This window comes from Jaculus jaculus, chromosome 21 (genome assembly GCF_020740685.1).
Source record: "Jaculus jaculus isolate mJacJac1 chromosome 21, mJacJac1.mat.Y.cur, whole genome shotgun sequence".
Lineage (NCBI taxonomy): Eukaryota > Metazoa > Chordata > Mammalia > Rodentia > Dipodidae > Jaculus > Jaculus jaculus.
In genome coordinates, this window is record NC_059122.1 from 6,134,150 (window position 1) to 6,154,810 (window position 20,661).

Below are 20,661 nucleotides of genomic sequence, written 5' to 3' on the forward strand. Positions count from 1 at the left end.
TCCCTTCTGGATCACAGAACATAAGCTCAAAAAACATACAAAAGACAAAGGAGTGTAAGAGAGAAAGAGATGTGAGAAAGACAAGAAAAATCATCATCTTTCATTATACGAAGGCCACAGAGTATGCCTAAAATATACATAGAGTATAGACATAGTATTTAAAAATCTGATGGCTGGCCAGATGTGGTGGCGCACGCCTTTAATCCCAGCACTTGGGAGGCAGAGGTAGGAGGATCATCGTGAGTTCAAGGCCACCCTGAGAGTACAGAGTGAATACCAGGTCAGCCTGAACTACAGTGAGACCCTACCTCAAAACAACAACAACAGATTCTCAAGACAAATTCCAGAAGAAAAAAATTAAGAATTCTGAGCATGGGAATAGCCAGAAACTATGTTGTTCCTTTGTAATTCCCTTGATATTATTTAATCTTTAAACTATTCATTTATAACTTTGAATAAATAAAAATTATTTTAAATAATTTATCACTAGTCAATCAGTACGGGTTGGAGGGACGGCTTAGCGGTTAAGGCACTTGACTATAAAGTCAAAGGACCCAAGTTCAAGTCCCCAGGACCCACATAAGCCAGATGTACAAGGAGGCACATACGTCTGGTGTTTGTTTGCAGTGGCTGGAGGCTCTGGCATGCCCAGTCTCTCTCTTTCTTTTTCTCCCTATGCACCTCTCTCTCCCTCAAATAAAATAAAATAACTAAAAAGAAAAAAAAAATTACAATGAACCATATCACATCCTTGCCTCTCAAAATAAAGGGGTTAGTCATATCAACCCATTGCATCACAAGTGCCACTCAATTCAGGTTCCATAACAGAAGTCATCGCTCCTTTGACCAGCAATGAAGCAATTCAGCAACTGTCCAACAAGGCTTTTAATAAGTACCTAGCATTTGCCAGGGACCGTATCAGATGCTGGGAGCAAGGAAATGAGGTCCTCCGTGGGCTCCAACTAATGGTGTCAACAACATAAGCCAGCGGACAATAAAGTGGTCATGTGGGAATTATACAGCAGAGACAGATAAAAGGAGAAAAACATGTTCTAAGCAAAGAAAAAAAAGACATCATGTAAGAAAGTAAGATCTGGGGCTAGAGAGATGGCTTAGCGGTTAAGTTACTTGCCGGTGAAGCCTAAGGAACCAGGTTCCATTCTCCAGTTCCCACGTTAGCCAGATGCACAAGTGGGCGCACGTATCTGGAGTTCATTTGCAGTGGCTAGAGGCCCTGGCGTGCCCATTCTCTCTCTACAACTTTCTCTCTCTCTCTTTAAATAAATAAACCATAAGAAGAAGAAAGAAAGAAATGAAGAAGGAGGAGGAAAGAAAGAAAGAAAGAAAGAAAGAAGGAAGGAAGGAAGGAAGGAAGGAAGGAAAGAAAGGAAGGAAGGAAGGAAAGAAAGAAAGAAAGAAAGAAAGAAAGAAAGAAAGAAAGAAAGAAAGAAAGAAAGAAAGAAAAGAAGCAGCAGCAGCCAGGCATGATGGTGAATGCTTTAATCCCAGCCCTCAGGAGGCAGAGGTAGGAGGATCGTCATGAGTCCGAGGCCACCCTGAGACTCCACAGTGAATTCCAGGTCAGCCTGAGCTAGAGCGTGAGCCTAGCTTGAAAAATAAAATGGGGGGGGGGGGGAGTAAGATCTGTTGAGGGAGAATGGAATGATCCATAGTGATTGTAGAATGGAATCTCATGGGGAGAAATACAGAAAAGCGAAGTCACAGTAGGCAGGATCAGGCTGGAGAGATGGCTTAGCAGTTAAGGCGCTTGCCTACGAGACATAAAGATCCAGGGTCAACTTCCCAGAACCCACATAAGCCAGATGCACAAGGCGGGGGCACATGTATCTGGAGTCCATTTGCAGCAGCTAGAGACCCTGGCACACCCATTCTCCCCTCTATCTCTCTCTCTCTCATAAATTAATTTATAAAAAATTTATAAATAAATAAAAATAAAAATTTATAAATAAATAAATAAATAAAAATAAGTTTTTAAAAATTAAAAAAATAATAATAATTCTGAACAGGAATGCCAAGAGCCAGAAGTAAAGCTGAGGCAAGGGGGATGTGCAAAAGAAAGCATGGGTGGCTGTTAGTATGGGCAGTGGTAAAATGACAGCTCTAGAACTTTCCCAGGCAGCCAAGGGGAGGGGGCTTTCACCATTCCCACTGCACAAAGTCCTATGAGGAGACGGCAGAGGGCAGCGGTTACTACCCCCGCGGTCCCTCCTCTCCTGGCCAGCCACAAGGCGCAACACAGGTCCGCTCGGGAAGAACAGAAATTTGCCTCCGTCTTATATATAACCAGCTATTGCCAGTCCCCAATGCCAACTGCTGTGCAGACGGTACACACATACAGCCCGTCTCCTTTCACAACGGCCCTGTCAAGATGACTGTGACTTGGGCTGGCCCACAAAGCTGGTGCCCGCACACAGCTTTTCTGTGGCCAAACCCCTTTCTCCTTCAGTCCCTGGGATCATTATTTTCATCTCTCCCCACCTTTGATATCAGGGGGGAAAAAAAGAAAGAAAAAGAAAGGAAGGAAAAGAAAAAGGTTGCCTTAGACTTTTTGGGGGGAAGGGGAGGGAGGTTTCAAGGTAGGGTCTCGCTCCGGCCCAGGCTGACCTGGTATGCAGTATGTACTGTCAGGGTGGCCTCGAACTCATGGCGATCCTCCTACGTCTTTGTCTCCCAAGTGCTGGGATTAAAGTCGTGTGCCACCACGCCGGGTTTTGCCTTTGATTTTATACATGCTTGGGTCCTAGATTCTTTAAGTGCGTATTTCCTCTGCACTCAAACTCACTTTAATTTCTCAATTTTTTTTAAGGACATGGAAGGGCTGTTAACACCCAGCAGACACATATGTTACAAGGCCATATGTCACACACGCAAAACAGAAGAAAAGCAGGACCAGAATTAATCAGGACCCTTCCTTGCATCCCAGCATCGCTTTTATGAAGGGATTTTCTGCTCTTAACGGGTCATTGTTTTCAGAACTTGTCAGCTTGCCAGGCGTGGTGGCGCACGCCTTTAATCCCAGCACTCGGGAGGCAGAGGTAGGAGGATCATCACGATTTTCAGGCCATCCAGAGACTACATAGTGAATTCCAGGTCAGCCTGGACCAGAGTGAGACCCTACCTCAAAAAACAAAACAACAACAACAAAAAAAATTGTTAGCTCTTTTTGCAGCAAAACACCTATGGCCATTCTTCTGGAAGGAGGGATTCACACAACCATGTTTGTAACCGTATCCCGGGCATCACGTTACCACCCGACAGTGCGGGTCTTGTTTTGTTGCTTAGATTAGCCTTCATCTCCTAGACTCAGGCGATCCTCCGGCCTCGGTCTCTGGAAGAGCTATACGAGAGGTGTGTGCCTCGGTACCTAGGTCGCTGCCTTTACACGTCTGCGCAGGACCCACTTAGGGTTCCCGGTGGCATGAGCAGAGGTGAAGGGGACGTGCATCTGGGCCTGCGCCACAGGGCCGCGAGCTTCAGTGGGAGAACTGTCTCCGCGGAATCTGAAGTCTGCTTTGGTGAGCAAGCTTTCTAAGAGGATGAATGGACTGCACTGCAGAGAAAGGAACTGAGAAACTGGATACAGCCCCCAACGTGCGGGAGGGAGAAAACACAGAAGTTTAAGGTCATCCTCAGCTATACAGTGACCTCACAGTCACCCCAGAATACATGAGAGCCTGTCTCCCAAAAAAAAAAAAAAAGCTGTGAAACATGTTTTCTCCCCTATCTCAACCTCGAAAGATGCAGCAATACCACCTACAGAAAGCTGACTGAATTCCCCGAATACATTTCTAAATGCCTCCAGGCCTGAAGCTTTTAACTTGGACACAGCAATGGCATACGATGATCTGGAAGACGAGTCACAGCGTTAGGTTAGGAAACGAAGCCCACTGGGCAGCAGGAAACACAGGTTGTACTTTATCTAAGTCCACTACTAAAAGGACTTGTAGTGAAATCCAGCACCCGGCCTGGGGACAGGCATTCACTCGCCGTGGCTCTTGAACCAACAGAGGACTTACTTGATCAGGGAATTTAAGCACAGGCCCCTTTCAGTAACTACAAACTGTGTAAGAATACAATTTTTTTTGGTTTTTTCGAGGTAGGGTCTCAGCCGGGCGTGGTGGCGCACGCCTTTAATCTCAGCACTCGGGAGGCAGAGGTAGGAGGATCGCCGTGAGTTCAAGGCCACTCTGAAACTACAGAGTTAATTCCAGGTTAGCCTGGACCAGAGTGAGACCCTACCTCGAAAAACCAAAAAAAAAAAAAAAGAGGTAGGGTCTCACTCTAGCCCAGGCTGACCTGGAATTCACTATGGAGTCTCAGGGTGGCCTCGAACTCACGGCGATCCTACCTCTGCCACCCAAGTGGTGGGATTAAAGGCATGCGCCACCATGCCCAGCAAGAATACAATTTTTTAACTGAGGATGTAGCCAGTAGGCAGGGTGATTGCCTGGCCCACATGAGGCCCCAGGTTTGAGCCCTGGCACTGCATGAACCAGGTGCACGCCTGTAATCCCAGCACTTGGCAGGTGGAAACACAAGGAGCAGAGGTTCAAAGTCATCCTCAGCTGCAAAGTGAGTTCAAGGGCAGCCTGAGCTACGAGACTATCTCAAAATGCACAAAGCAACACACGCATACACATGCACACACGCACACACAGCCAAATTTATATAACTCAGCAGCATTCCAATATCCTAAATTATCTATTTAATGCCAGTAGCATACCATACATTTCTTTTTCAGCTTCTATAGGATTTTTTTTTTTTGAGAAAGAGAAAGAGAGAGAGAACTGGTGCACCAGGGCCTCAGCCACTGCCATCTAACTCTGGACGCTTGTGCCACCAAGTGGGCATGTGCGACCTTGCATTTGCCTCACCCTTGTGGGTCTGGCTTACGTGGGATCTGGAGAGTTGAACATGGGTCCTTACCGCGAAGCTGTCTCTCCAGCCCTCTACAGAAGTTTTTTTTTTTTTAATATTTTTTGTTCATTTTTTATTTATTTATTTGAGAGTGACAGACACAGAGAGAAAGACAGATAGAGGGAGAGAGAGAGAATGGGCAAGCCAGGGCTTCCAGCCTCTGCAAACGAACTCCAGACGCGTGCGCCCCCTTGTGCATCTGGCTAACGTGGGACCTGGGGAACTGAGCCTCAAACCGGGGTCCTTAGGCTTCACAGGCAAGCGCTTAACCGCTAAGCCATCTATCTCTCCAGCCCTCTATAGAAGTTTTTTATGAGCAAGTTAAGTTTTATATTTCTGTTCTCTTTTTTTATATTGTAATTGATCAAGGGTGAGAACAGAATCATGATTTTAACTTCCAACGTGTTTGGAAAAGATGGGAGGAGGGAGAAGCGAGGTCTCCCCACACGAAGTCCACAGAGCACACTCACCTCCTGCAGTGTCAACAAGGTGTGCAGCACAGCGGGAAGTGAGGTCTGGACAACTCCAAATCGATCTTCCGTGAATGATGCCGCCACCAGGTGAGACAGACCTCAGGGGAAGGAAACGAGAGTGAGTCAAGTCTATCCATCATCCATCTGAGGAAAGGCTAACGTTCTGAACACAAAAAGAACTCAATAGGCCAGGTGTGGTGGCACAGGCGTTTAGTCCCAGCATGCGGGAGGCAGAGGGAGGGAGATCTCTGTGAGTTCGAGGCCACCCTGAGACTACACAGTGAATTCCAGGGCAGCCTGAGCTAGAGTGAGACCCTGCCTCAAAAAACCAAAAAAAAAAAAAAAAAAAAAAAAATCACAACACTGTGTCGCGCTTGGTGAGTTCTTGGGGGAGAACGCGAGCCCAGGGCTGGATGTGCAGCCGGGGCTGTGATGACGGCTTGGTAGCACTTTAGACGTGGGCCCCGAAGCCCAGGAAGGAGGGACACGGGACTCATCAAGATGTCAGAACATCTTGCTTTGATATGGGGACTTAGGACATTTGTAATCTATACTTCTTCCTACCTGTGTTCTAAAGATATTTTCTCTAACATACAAAAAAAAAAAAAAAAAGATGTCAGAACAAAGCAGTTTACATAAAAGAAAAGAATGTCAGTGAAAAATCCAAGCGCTACAATTGAAGTCCAGACACGGACTTTTGTGAACTACACTTGAGTGTTTCACCAATGGAACTTGCGGTTGTAGGTTACAGTTCTTACCTTCTAAGGCCCAGATATGCATCTGGGCATCTGAAAAAACAGCCTGAATGGAGGCCTCTGGGTGCTACAAATGAAATAAAAATGTTTTAAGGACTAGAGTGATGGTTCAGCGGTTAAAACGCTTGCCTGCAAAGCCAAAGGACCCAGGTTGGATTTCCCCAGACCCACGTAAACCAGCCGCACAAGGTGGCGCATGCGTCTGGAGTCCGTTGGCAATGGCTGGAGGCGCCATGTCCTCAGCCCTGGCGAGTCTTTTCTGTGGCAGTGGTTTAAGCACAACCTCTCTTGCTGCAGTTTGAGTTAATAGGCTAAGAGCACACTCTGTGTGCTCAAGCAACTTTTCATGGTTCATCTGTACTCTCCTACAGTCTTTCCACTGGGAAAGAAATGTGAGTATCCCTGAGAGAATGTACGTTCACTTAAGAGTCATTTCAACTTCTCTTATTTTACTTATTTGACAGAGAAAGAGGGAGAGGAAGAGAGAATGGGCGCACCAGGGCCTCCAGCCACTGCAAACATGAGTTTGATTTCCCAGCCCGCATGTTTCAGAAGTCCAGGCCTGAGGGGTTCAGACACGGGGATCACAGGGGCTCCCTGGTCAGTCTACCAAACCACAACCAAAACCCAACAGACAAAAATGGGGAGCTCCTCCTCCAGAGAAGGATTCTCACTCAGAAGAGACACCTGAGGGCCTCCCCTGACTTCCACAGCTGTGCCCGAGAAACAGGCGCCTGCATACACATGTGCACACGCTGCACACACACATACATACATACATATGTATGTGTACGTGTGTATAAGCACATGAACATGCACTAGCAGAAGTGCTCTCCGCCAGCCAGGGCGAAGGTTTCACTTGTCAGTCACTACACAGCAGCTGCGGCCCATGAAAACAGACAACTCTTGGCTTTCCACACGCCAAGCCCCAGATTCATTCATCAGGGGTCTGGAGTGACTGAGGGGCAAATGTGAACGTTCACCTTTCTTGGGGTTGCGGGGGAGAGCTTGGCTTGAAACAAGCTCATATGATGCAAGATCTGACACAAATCCCTCACTCCTCCTGCCTCAGCTCCCAGAGTACTAGGAATAGAGATGTCACTGAGTCACCACACCTGGCATGGGAATGAAAATCTTTGCCCATCAAAAATTTAACATCTCGTGGCTTAACAGTTAAGGGGCTTGCCTGCAAAGCCAAAGGACCCAGGTTCAACTCCCCAGGACCCACGTAAGGCAGATGTACAAGGGGGCACATGCATCTGGAGTTTGTTTGCAGTGGCTGGAGGCCCTGGCATGCCAATTCTCTCTCTCTATCTCTACCTTCCTATTTCTGTCTCTCTCTCTCTCTCTCTCAAATAAATAAGTATAAAACTATTTAAAAATTTTTTTAAAAAAGAAAAAAATTAAACATCTCAGGGGCTGGAGAGATGGTTTAGCAGTTAAGGAGCTCGCCTGCAAAGCCAAAGGACCAAGGTTCAACTTCCCAGGACCCACAAAAGCCAGATGCACAATGGGGTTGCATGCCTCTGGAGATCGTTTGCAGCAGTTGGAGGCTCTGGCATGCGCATTCTCTTTGCTTGCTTTTCTCGCACAGATAAATAAAAATAAAAACATTTAATAACTGGGGGCTATGATGGCTCAGTGGTGAAAGGCGCCTGCAAAGTCTGCAGGCCCAGGTTCAATTTGACAGCACCCACATGAAGCCAGTGCATGTATCTGGTACACCCATAAATACATAGGCATACACGCAGGCAAAGAAATAGAGATCTGTGAGGCGTGAGGTGTGTCGGGGAGAGTACTGAGTGAGGCGCTAAGCAACGTTGCCGGGTTACTGCAATTAACCTCTAAAACTTCTACAGGTCAATTCTCTGCTATTTCAACCTTGTTTCCTCCCTTGCCAATCTTTTTTTTATTTTTATTTATTTGAGAGCGACAGACGCAGAGAGAAAGAATAGATAGAGGGAGAGAGAGAGAATGGGCGCGCCAGGGCTTCCAGCCTCTGCAAACAAACTCCAGACGTGTGCACCCCCTTGTGCATCTGGCTAACGTGGGATCTGGGGAACCGAGCCTCGAACCGGGGTCCTTAGGCTTCACAGGCAAGCGCTTAACTGCTAAGCCATCTCTCCAGCCCACTCCCTTGCCAATCTTAACACTACCACTTCATATTCTTACCTTACTGAAAAAATACATTATCAGCACCCGTTTTGACAAGAAGTTCTTAATCTGAATTGGGAAAAAAATAAAAGTAGAATTAGAACATTTGCATTTTTAATTCTATCGTAATATATTACAAACTTCTAGGTCCTTCCTGTCATAATTTAAATAAAAATATGGAAACATGCCCCATATCTTGCAAACAGTAACGTTTACAATAAACCCTGTGAGTTAACATCTTTGTGCTTTGGGTTGGACGGCAATGACAAGCAATCTAACCATAACTCTGCTGTGTCCGATGTGAACACCCAGGACACACAAACAGAGCCCCGTACCTACAGAAGCATCCGCGGTGTTCGTGAGGACATCTTCTACAACACACTCGTGCTCGCTCGCTCGCTCGCCCTCCCTCCCCCTCTCTCTCTCTCTCTCTCTCTCTCTCTCTCTCTCTCTCTCTCTCTCTCTCTCTCGGTCTCCTCACTGTCATGAATCCCTCAGTGTTTCTGAGGACATTTTCTAGAACACAACACACTCTCTCTGTCTCCACAGTCAAGACTTTTCACTTTCCACTTAAAAGCGAGACACAAAGTGGCTTTCTAGTAGTTGACATTTATAAAAACCAAAATTTTCTTCTATCAAGATAGAGGTGAACCTATTGACGTCTAAGAAAATTTCATGACTGCTATACTCTCACTCAAAGTGCAAAGACTGGTCAGTGAGATGCCCTGAGGTGCTACATAAAAAGTGACACTTAGCTGGATATGGTGGCCCAGCACTTTAATCCCCGCACTCGGGAGGCAGAGGTAGGAGGATCACCGTGAGTTCGAGGCCACCCTAAGACTACACAGTGAGTTCTAGGTCAGCCTGAGCTAGAGTGAGACCCTACCTCGAAAAACAAACAAACAAACAAACAAAAAGAATAAATAAATAAGGAGGTCAGGCAAAGCCATAAGCCCATGTGGAACCAAAAAAAAAGTTTATATAAATTTCTTTAGTCATTTTCTACTGATTTGAAAGGTTCCGTCATCAAAGAGGTACTAATTTCTTCCACCTTAAAAAATTAAATTTGTTAAAAGTCCAAGGACTTTACTCTAAAGCTACTGACTGATTTCCAGCTCTGCTTACAGTAAAACTTCAGAGGTCTGGGTTTCTCCGGGTTTGTTTCCTCTACCCACCCTTCCTGACCCACACCAATTCTGCAGTGTATTGCACACTAACACTCTAGTAAGATAAGGGCAAGTGAGATGGCACAGCCCGTTTATCTCAACAATTTAGGAGGCTGAGACAACAGGATGGAAGGCCAAGGCCTTCCCTGGATATAGGTGGAGCAAGTTCAAGGCCAGCATGGGCAGAATACTAGACCGTGTGGCCAAATAAAATAAACAAGGGCTACGTATGCAACTCAACAGCATTAACTGCAGTTACCATGTCCAGAGTTCTGAGATCCTTGCGTCACCTCGCTCAATCTCTTCCTCTGCGAAAATAAATATCCTGATCTGGACACCTTACAGCTGTCAACGTAACTCCTATGATCAGAGGCACACCACTTAACTCAGAGACGTCAAATTCTAAATGTCTAGTCTCAACCTTACCACTAGGGCAGCTCTTTTAATTTTTGGTGTTTTAATTATTTTATTTCAATTTTTAGAAATATTTTATTCATTAGCTGGGTATGGCGGCACACACCATTAATCCCAACACTCGGGAGGCAGAGGTCGGAGGATCGCCGTTGAGTTCGAGGCCACCCTGAGACTACAGAGTGAATTCCAGGTCAGCCTGGACTAGACCGAAACCCTACCTCGAAAAACCAAAACAAAAAACAACAACAACAAAATTATTTTATTTATTTGAGAGAGAAGAAGGAAGCAGACTAGGTCTCACTCTAGCCCAGGCTAACCGGGAATTTACTCTGTGGTGCCAGGTTGGCCTCAAACTCACAGTGATCCTCTTACCTCGGCCTCTGGAGTGCTGGCACTAAAGGTGTGTGCCAACAAGCCTGGCTTAGGGCAGCTCTTTTAAAGTCTAAGTTCTATCATACCATTCCTTGGGTAAAACCATATAATGGTTTTTCTACATCACTCAGGAAAAATGTAGTCAGTGCAGCACCAAGTGACCCCCCGTAAACTCTGGCGCCTCCCCTCTCTCCAGCCTCACCATCCATCCCCCCCTCTTCCTCCCTCTCTGCTTCAGCCACACTGTTGCTCACACAAGCCAAGCACACGTCCACCTTAGGGTCTATGTGTATTTCCCTTCATTCTTCTCTTCCCTTCTGTTCTTTCATACTGCGCTACCTCGTCAATGAGACGTCTTGAACCTGTCCGCTCAAATGGTATTCTGTTCCCTAAGCAGTTTCCCTAACCTGCTCCATGCTTAAGACATTCAAATTTCTCTTTTTCTTTCTTTTTTTTTTTGGTTTCTCGAGGTAGAGTCTCACTCTAGCTCAGGCTGACCTGCAATTTGCTCTGTAGTCTTAGGCTGGCCTTGAACTCTCTGCCTCCAGAGTGCTGGGATTAAAGGCGTGCACCACCACACCTGGCTAAATTTCTCCTCTTTTAAGAGTACTTTCATATCCTAAACAGGACCTATGAGAACGTATCTTACAGTTCATAGTTTAAGACAACTTTCATTCTTAATAGCTCCTAAAATCTTTTATAGTAGCATTCTTTGCTTCAAACAAATAGTGTAACACATTTGCTTCCTCATTCATTTTCCCTTATTAACATGTAAGTATTAAATGGGCAGAGAATCCTTTATCTGTTGTTTTTCCTATAAACTAAAATGGTCCTCTGCATATATGAAGACTCAACTGTGTCTTAGAGTTCAGATAAGAGGCTTTGAATTAAGGTAGGCCTTTTGCAATTGGGCCTTTTGCAATTGCAATTTATGTAACTTAAAACCACTCAAATACTGGCAATTTCATATGGGTGAACAGGATACTTGTATCAAAAAACAAAAGGCCAGGGCTGGAGAGATGGCTTAGCGGTTAAGCGCTTGCCTGTGAAGCCTAAGGACCCCGGTTCGAGGCTTGGTTCTCCAGGTCCCATGTTAGCTAGATGCACAAGGGGGCGCACGCGTCTGGAGTTCATTTGCAGTGGCTGGAAGCCCTGGCGTGCCCATTCTCTCTCTCCCTCTATCTGTCTTTCTCACTGTGTCTGTCGCTCTCAAATAAATAAATAAAATATGAACAAAAAAAAAAGGCCAGCCAGGTGTGGTGGCTCAAAGTACTTATTCCCAGCACTCAGGAGGCAGAGGTAGGGGAATCACCATGAGTTCGAGGCCACCCTGAGACTACATAGTAAATTACAGGTCAGGCTGAGCTAGAGTGCAATCCTACCTCAAAAAAAAGAAAAGGGCTGGAGAGATGGCTTAACAGTTAAGTGACTTGCCTGTGAAGCCTAAAGTCCCAGGTTCAATTCCCCAAGCCAGATGCACAAGGTGGTGCATGAGTCTGGAGTTCACTTAATGTGGATGGAGGCCCTGGTGCACCCATTTTCTCTCTCTCTCTTTTTCAAATAAATAAATAAAATATTTTTTTTATAAAGCCACAGGGGGGCAGGAAACAACAGGGCTTGAGAGCTGGTTTAGCAGTTGAGGTGTTTTCCTGCGAAGCCTAAGGATCTGTGTTTGATTCTCCAGATCCCACGTAAGCCGGACGCACAAAGGTGAGGCAAACGCAAGGTCGCACACGCCCACTAGTTGACACAAGTGTCTAGAGTTCGATTGCAGTGGCTAAGTCCCTGGCGTGCCAATTCCCTCTCTCTGTCTCTCTCTCATACCCTTTCTAAAAGAAAAAAGAACTTAAGTTACTGAGGTGAAATCCTTAATGTTATATTAAATTATAAACGCATAATCCTATAATCCTACCTGCTCACGCTTATTCTGAATCCACAAGTAGATCACGTTGGGCGGTCTCACTGTCTTACCCTCAGCAGTAACAGGGGTGTAAGGAAATGGGTTAGAAAACTCAGGTGCTTCCTGATCTACTGAAAAAGGAGGGGGAAAAAGAAAAAAAAAAAAATAAGGTGAGCACTTCAGCTGTCTGTCTGCAACTCGGAGATCTTAAATGCTGGACAGCAAACAGCCCTCACCAGACGCAGAAGTCCAGAGCCGCGGCCCTCTCCTGGTGAGCTGGGGACTGCGGGGAGACCCGTAGCAGGGGCTGGCGTCCAGTATTCCAGCCATGCGATTCCCCACAGCGGAGCCAAACGGGGCCGAGCGGGGACTTGAAACATCCGGCGTGGGCAGTGTTGAAGAGAACAGCGATGTTTTCACTAAGGGGGGCATGGAAGGCCGAAGCACCTGGCTGGATTTGGGTGTGTGAAAAGCGGTCTCTTCTGTAAGAGAACAGATGCAATGGGGTGGGGGATCTGGTCCCAGCCGGCCAGTTCAGAGGCTCTCGGTGCTGTTTAACGGCCCCCAGTGTGGTTGAAGGTGCTGGCCTGAAGCACAGTGGAAGGCTTCCATTTAAGGTGATAAGCCTAAGGTCTAGATTTTATTTCTGCAATTCAAGTGTCACTGGAATTTTGAACAAATATTCCTTTTTAGGGAAAAAATATATATTTATTTATTTATTTATTACGTGAGAGAGACAGAGAAAGAGGGAGAATGGGCACGACAGGGCCTGTAGCCATTGCAAACCAACTCCAGGGGCATGAGCCACCTTGTGCATCTGGTTCACATGGGACCTAGGCAGTCGAACCTGAGTCCTTGGGCTTCTCAGGAAAGCATATTAATTGCTAAGCCAGCTCTCCAGCCCTTGGACATCTTTTTCTGTCAGATCAGTATAAATTCATTTATCTTTCCCTCCATGAGTATCCTGATCTTCAAGATTCAAATCTTGGGGCTGGAGAGATGGCTTAGCGGTTAAGACATTTGCCTGTGAAGCATAAGGACCCAGGTTCAATTCCCCAGGACCCACATAGACCAGATGCACAAGAGGGCACATGTGTCTGGATTTCATTTGCAGTGGCTGGAGGCCCCGTCGTGCCCATTCTTTCTGTCTTCCTTTCTCTAGTAAATAAATAAAATTTTTATTTTTTTTTATTTTTTTTAAAAATTTTTTATTTATTTATTTGAGAGCGACAGACACAGAGAGAAAGACAGATAGAGGGAGAGAGAGAGAATGGGTGCGCCAGGGCTTCCAGCCTCTGCAAACGAACTCCAGACGCGTGCGCCCCCCTTGTGCATCTGGCTAACGTGGGACCTAGGGAACCGAGCCTCGAACCAGGGTCCTTAGGCTTCACAGGCAAGTGCTTAACCGCTAAGCCATCTCTCCAGCCCAATAAATAAAATTTTAAAAAGATTCGGGGGGAGGGAGAGTGAGGGAATTAGCATGGGATTTTTTTTATAATCATGGAAAATGCTAATAAAAAATTAAAAAAAAAAAGATTCAAATCTTGATCTTCAAGGTTCCTTTCTTTTTTTTTTTTTTTTTTTTTTTTTTCTGGTTTTTCGAGGTAGAGTCTCACTTTAGCTCAGGCTGACCTGGAATTCTCTACATAGTCTCAGGGTGGCCTCGAACTCACAGTGATCCTCCTACCTCTGCCTCCCGAGTGCTGGGATTAAAGGCGTGCGCCACCACGCCCGGCTTCTCTAAGCTATTTTAAATGAACTCGTCAACTCACATTTTCTTTTGAATGACAACTTTACAGGATTAGGATGTACACAGCTTGACCATATTAACAACTACTGTAATTGTTACTTGGCTAAACATACAAATTTACATTGAGAGAAAACCTTTTCCCATTTTCCCCAAAATAAATCACACCAAAGACTGTTGTTGTTGGGTCTGGTGAGATGGGCCCATAATCTCAGCTACTCAGTGGGCTGAGGCAGGAGAATTGCAAATTTTAGGCCACCCTGGACTACACAACGAGTTCAAAGGGCCTGGGAAGTAAGTGAAAAGAAAAAGAAAGGGGAGAGCGTGGCAAGGGTATATAACTCAGTGTTAATGCACTTGTCGAGTATGCATGAGGCCCTAGGTTCAGTTGCCAGTATTGGGAAGGAGAAAAAATAGAGATTTATTTACCAAGGAGTGTTGGTACACGTACACATCCTCCAAAAATCTCTCAATCACTTCAGCTGCCAACTCTGGACCAGCGACGTTTACTCTTTGGGATGCTACAACCAGAACAGCACCCAGGCGCGCCAAGGCCTCCAGCCACCTCCTGTATCTGGCTTCCGTGGGTCCTGGGGAATCGAACCTGGGTCCTTTGGCTTTGCAGGCAAACGCCTTAACCACTAAGCCATCCCTCCAGCTCTGATGACCATTATTTTATCAGGCTTTTTAAATACCACTGCCATATGGAACCACTTTAAAACATTTTATTAACTGGCAAAAGGGAAAACAAATGTGTATTTTTGATATGCAATGGATTGACGCTTTGCAGTTTTCTTATTTTTGGTGTATGTGTACACGTGTGTGTGTGCAGAGGCCAGAGGAAGGCGTCGTGTGTCCTCCTCTATTTAGCATTTTCAGTGTACCACGACATAGTCAGGTCTTTCCCTTAGTTCAACACAATATCCCTTATGCTGGGTTAATCTTCCCTGAAACATAGACCTCACACTCATTTAATTCAGCATGGATTAATTACTGTCAACACGCTTAAGAAGCAGATAGAGGTACTTCCCCCCCCCCCCGCCCCCAATCAAGTAGGAGGAGCTACCTGTGGAACTGAGCTTCTTGGGGCCCGCGGGGAATGAAGACGGCACTCTCCCGTTTGAAGCAGCAGCTTCCTGGTGGAGAATCAGTTTCTGAGTCATATCACTTAAAAGAGTCAGACACTCCCTCGAGATGGCAGTCCAGTTGTGGGGGTGTCCACCTAACAGGACACGACACAAGCTGTTAACATGGGAATAAGCATGGATTCTCCTTGGCAAGCCAGGGCCGGGGAGCAACAAGCGATGCCCTGCTCCACGCTGCTCTGGGCCCTCTCCCCAGTTCAGCTACTCGGCGTATGACCATGCTCTCTTGAATGAAGGAACCTAACCAACACTTGGGTGGATCAATTTATCCAAAGGCCAGAAAGCCAACACTTGCCATTAGACCATTAAAAACTCCCAAGCTAGGGCTGGAGGGATGGCTTAGCGCTTAAGGCGTTTGCCTGAGAAGCCAAAGGACCCAGGTTTGATTCCGCAGGACCCATGTAACCCAGATGCACGAGGGGGCACATGCGTCTGGAGTTTGTTTATGGTGGCTGATGGCCCTGGTGCGCCCATCTCTCTCCCTCCCTCTCTCTATTTGCCCATTTATAAGTCATACGTTGTCATTTATCACACAGACTGCCATTGATATCACAGTGCTTGCGTTCAAATTCCCCTTAATTTAATGAACAATGGCCCCACAGCACACAAGTAGTGATAATAGCAATTTTGTTATATTGTTATAACTGTTCCATTTTCTTATTGTTAACCTCTTACTGTGCTTAATTTTAAATTTTATCATAGGTAAACATAAATGAGAGAACATACTTGTGGTTGTTTGAATGGATGAGCCCCAATATACTCAGGAGTTTATTAGAAGACTGTGATTCAGATCTGCAGCAGATCCTAGGGCCTAGCCGTAAGGCGGTTCTGAATTCCAACTTAAGATATGCAAAGGGCCTGAGCTCTGCCTGGGTTCCTGAGTGTGCTTGCTTGCGGGGTGAGAGGTGGCTTTTCTGTGTGCGTGGACCTGTGAAAGGGGGCCGACTCCTTCTGCCAGTATAAGCTTCAGCAAATCCCTTCCTCCTCTCATAAACTGGGTCTGGTCCAGAGGTTCCTCCCAGCGACGTGACACTGTCTACAACAACAGTTTATAGGGTTCGGTACACCCAATTTCAGGCACCCACTGGGGACGCTGGATCATACCCACCGATAAGGAAGGGATTGCACGTAAGAGCTAGCATTTACGATTACATCTCTAGGAATGACTCACTGTCTGAAAATGGCCAGACGTTATACTTGGAGAGCTTACATGCTTGCTATCATACTATTTAATGAACTAATAATTCTCGCTCCTTTAACGATTCCCTCATATCTTCCTGTCTTTTACGTTTCCAAGGCTTTTGTCTCCCAGAGCTGTCCTGTGAGAAGCAAGCACGCTCCGCTCTGTGCTGAGACAAGGAGCGGCTCAGAACCATCTCAGCCATCTTACGGGCGTGTCGCTCCTTCCCTCTTCACTTAGATCTCTCCTTGAACATCTCCCCCGCGTACAGCCCACACATGTCACCTGACCCGCAAACAAAGAAACAAGAAGAAGCCGGGCGTGGTGGGTATGAGACGGAGGCCAGCCTGGGAGGCCAGTGAGATCCAGGTCAGACTGGACCACAGCGAGACCCTGTCTCGAAATAAACGAAGTCTAACATCCTTAAACCGCACTTTGTGTTGAGAAACTGTCAACCTCCTACACTTTCTTCTTCGTGTCAGTGTGTTGAAGGTGCTGAGTGGATCAACAGCTTATGGATAAATACTTTCACGGTAACAAATTCTGTTCAGCGCAATGCAAACTCCAAGTCGTGTGTGACTGAACCCGCAGTCAAATCAATGACGTACGGAATTTTATGAAATTCCACCTCTGCCACCAAAACTCACTGGAGCACGTTGGGCACTCAGAAGCCTAACACGTCTGTTAAGTCTTAGCAATACCTGGTTGGCTGAGGCTGAAAACTTCTTGTCTTCGAGAAGGAGAATACTTGGAAAGTAACATCAGGTCCTGCAAGGCTAAATACTACAAGAGAGGGGAAAAAACACCATTTAATGTTGTTAACTTCTCTATATAAAATCTTACGAATGTGGGCTGGAGAGATGGCTTAGCGGTTAAGCGCTTGCCTGTGAAGCCTAAGGACCCCGGTTCGAGGCTCACTTCCCCAGGTCCCATGTTAGCCAGATGCACAAGGGGGCGCACGCGTCTCGAGTTCGTTTGCAGAGGCTGGAAGCCCTGGCGTGCCCATTCTCTCTCTCTCCTTCCATCTTTCTTTCTATGTCTGTCGCTCTCAAATAAATAAATAAAAATGAACAAAAAAAATTAAAAAAAAAAAAATCTTATGAATGAATTCGGTTCATTATATATCCAAGGAGAACTCAGATAGACTTTCTCATAAAATAAATATTTCAGCATCATAATCTTCCTGTCTCCATTTCTAGAACTTTCCTACCTCTTCCATCATTACCTATTGTAGGCTTTGGTCATGTATGAGAAACCACAGAAGTGTGTTCTTTTGTACTTCTGTGGTAGAAACCTTAACCAGCAATTCCCCCTGGAATTTTCTCTGGTCTCCCAAACTACATGGCCCTCAAATTGGCACTTAACACAATGCATTGTCAATTTCCATCTGTTCACTTGTTTCATTTGGCTCTGTCTACCACACTATAAGGTTCACTACCAAGTCCAAAATGAGGATCCAACAGACAATAAACACAAATCAGTTCATTTGGCTGAAAAATCTAAATTCTTTCCACTGGCAAAACTTACTACTCATCCTTCAAAATACCATTCCTAGCTGGGCGTGGCGGCACACAACTTTAATTCCAGCATGGGGGGGGGGGGGCAGAGGTAGGATTGCCGTGAGTTTGAGGCCACCCTGAGATTACATACTGAATTCCAGGTCAGCCTAGGCTAGAGTGGGAACCTACTTCAAAAACCAATAGGGCTGGAGAAATGGCTTAGTGGTTAAGGCACTTGCCTGCAAAGCCAATGGACCTTGGTTCGATTCCCCAGGACCCATGTAAGCCAGATGCACAAGGTGGCACATGCATCTGGAGTTCATTTGCACTGGCTGGAGGTCCTGGCATGCCCATTTTTCCTTTCTCTGTCTCTCTCAAATAAATAAATAAATAAATAAAAATATTAAAGCAAACAAACAAAAAATTCCTGGCTGGGGAGGCAGCTCAGTGGTTAAAAGGCACTTGTTTGCAGAGGGAGAGTTCATCAAAATTGAAGATGGTATCAAAAAACATATGAAAACCTACTTTTTTGGACAATGGTGCACTGAGAAGCTGTAGATGGTTACTAGAAAAACTTCAGTGCCAGGGACAAGATACCTTCCAGTGACCAGGGAGATCTCTGATGTCCCCAAAACATTACAGACCATTGCCAAAGCTCTCGGTTTCCCACCAGAAGTAGGTAAGACTCTACTGCTGACAACCCCACATGCTTGGAGTGCACGGCCACTGAGGAACCTAGCTGGAGCTGAGCTGAAAACCGACTGCCTGTAGAGCAGCTGACGGGAGGCTTGGAAAAGCTATGCTGCATGCGGCTCCATGGGGGACAGGGAGGTCATCAGTGTTGATGAAGCAAGGAACGCACGCCTGGTACTGAAGTTCCTGGTACTGAAAACCTAGTCAAAAGCCTGTGGCTGGGCTGGAGAGATGGCTTAGCGGTTAAGCGCTTGCCTGTGAAGCCTAAGGATCCTGGTTTGAGGCTCGGTTCCCCAGGTCCCACGTTAGCCAGATGCACAAGGGGGTGCACACGTCTGGAGTTCGTTTGCAGTGGCTGGAAGCCCTGGCGTGCCCATTCTCTCTCTCTCTCCCCCTGTCTTTCTCTCTGTGTCTGTCGCTCTCAAATAAATAAATTAAAAAAAAAAGCCTGTGGCTGGGGGGTCATGAGCACTGGCGGGGCGTTGTCCGCTGATGGCTGGCTAAGCGCTCACCTACACGGATGGCCCAGGGATCCGTCCTCAATCTACCAACCAGTCAGGTCTCCCCTTGCCTATAAAGGCTCATGTCTCCTTCCCATGCAGAACCTGCTCAGCGCAGCTCAGTTCAGCTCCTCTGAAGGCTGCCCTACCTCTCTTCTTCGGGGCCGCAGGATACATGGGGGTTCCAGCTTCTGCCGGGGGAGGGGGGTGGGGACAACATAAAACTGTTTCTCTGGACAGCTTTTCTGTCTGCCTCAGCTTTTCAGTCTGTGGTGACTTCTCTCTGACTGCGTGCATGATTCCCCTCTGGTTTCTGAGTCTACCACGTGCGGGGCTCCCCAAGTTTCCACTACATAAGCTCCTAGATCATTCTACTTCCCACGTGCTAGCGGCTTTACTCCCATCTCTCTTTAAAAGCCTCAGTTCTGGGCTGGAGGAATGGCTTAGCGGTTAAGGCGTTTGCCTGCAAAGCCAAAGGACCCAGGTTCGATTCCCCAGGACCCACGTTAGCCAGATGCACAAGGTGGCGCATGCGTCTGGAGTTCGTTTCCAGTGGCTGGAGGCCCTGGCGTGCCCATTCTCTCTCACTCTCTCTCTTTCCTTCTGTCAAATAAATAAGTAAAAACTTAAAAAAAAAAAAAGCTTTAAGCCTCAGTTTCTCTTAAGTCTACATGCTTGCAGCTCTACTCCAGTTTTTTTCCCCAAAAACCTCAATTCCCCTTAAATAAACCTTATCAATTATGCAGTGCTTCATACATCCCACAATTTGTGATTTTTTCCCCCCTCAATAAACTTAGTAATTCATAATTTGTCTTTCTGGAATCCATCGTTATCAATTCTTTGTTAAAGGTAGGACCCAAAACTTGGGGTTCATAAATGATGGCAGACCCCTTCTAAACCCCAAAATCAGGGCAATCTTTACCTTTATGATAAGGGGGGGATTGGTATTCAAGACCTTCGGGAGACATTCATCTGATTCCTCTGCAAATGGTGGATGAACAGGGAACACGTGAGCCTTAGCAAACACAACCAAATACAAATAATATAAAAATTATTTCATGATCTTGTTATGTTTAATAAGTAAAGACTAGTTAAAATTGTTCTAAGAGACAACAGAACCAAATCAACATCTTCAGTGATCCTCGCAAAAAAAAAAAAAAGAGGACTTTAAAGTCATATAAACCCAAATATAAACTGGTGGTGGGCACACTGTCTCACACCTTTAGTCCCAGGAAGCTGAGTTCGGAGAATTACTGAGTTCAAGGCTAACACAGGTTAGGGTAAGATTGTATTAAAAAAACAAAATTCTGTTAAAAAGTGCTACTGTGCTAATTTTATTACTAGACTGACTTTTTTTTTTAATTATTTATTTATTTGTGAGCGACAGACACAGAGAGAAAGACAGATAGAGGGAGAGAGAGAGAATGGGCGTGCCAGGGTTTCCAGCCTCTGCAAACGAACTCCAGACACGTGCACCCCCTTGTGCATCTGGCTATAGTGGGACCTGGGGAACCGAGCCTTGAACCGGGGTCCTTAGGCTTCACAGGCAAGCGCTTAACCGCTAAGCCATCTCTCCAGCCCTAGACTGACTTTTATTGACAGGAATAAAAAACAGTATTCTTTGAAGCTACCAAAGAAAACAAACCCACAGAAATGGTATTTTCTAAGACATACACCTCAATGATAAAAATGATGCAAAGAGCCGGGCGTGGTGGCACACGCCTT

At 46.0% G+C, this 20,661-nt stretch overlaps 1 protein-coding gene across 3 annotated transcripts in view; it reads right to left on the minus strand.

Moving 5' to 3' along the window:
- The window catches only part of Ndc1 (NDC1 transmembrane nucleoporin), a 54,990-nt gene that overhangs the window by 14,412 nt on the left and 19,917 nt on the right, over positions 1–20,661 (minus strand). The window contains exons 9-16 of one of the 3 annotated variants that reach the window (XM_045139360.1): positions 19,859–19,951; positions 16,946–17,027; positions 14,986–15,141; positions 12,409–12,654; positions 12,185–12,300; positions 8,339–8,389; positions 6,170–6,233; positions 5,409–5,509 (exon numbers count right to left, since the gene is read on the minus strand). In XM_045139360.1, coding sequence (XP_044995295.1) covers positions 5,409–5,509; positions 6,170–6,233; positions 8,339–8,389; positions 12,185–12,300; positions 12,409–12,654; positions 14,986–15,141; positions 16,946–17,027; positions 19,859–19,951 — 909 coding nt within the window. Of the gene's footprint in view, positions 1–5,408; positions 5,510–6,169; positions 6,234–8,338; positions 8,390–12,184; positions 12,304–12,408; positions 12,655–14,985; positions 15,142–16,945; positions 17,028–19,858; positions 19,952–20,661 lie in introns of all 3 variants that reach the window. The other 2 variants (XM_045139359.1, XM_045139361.1) reach the window with 2 other exon arrangements.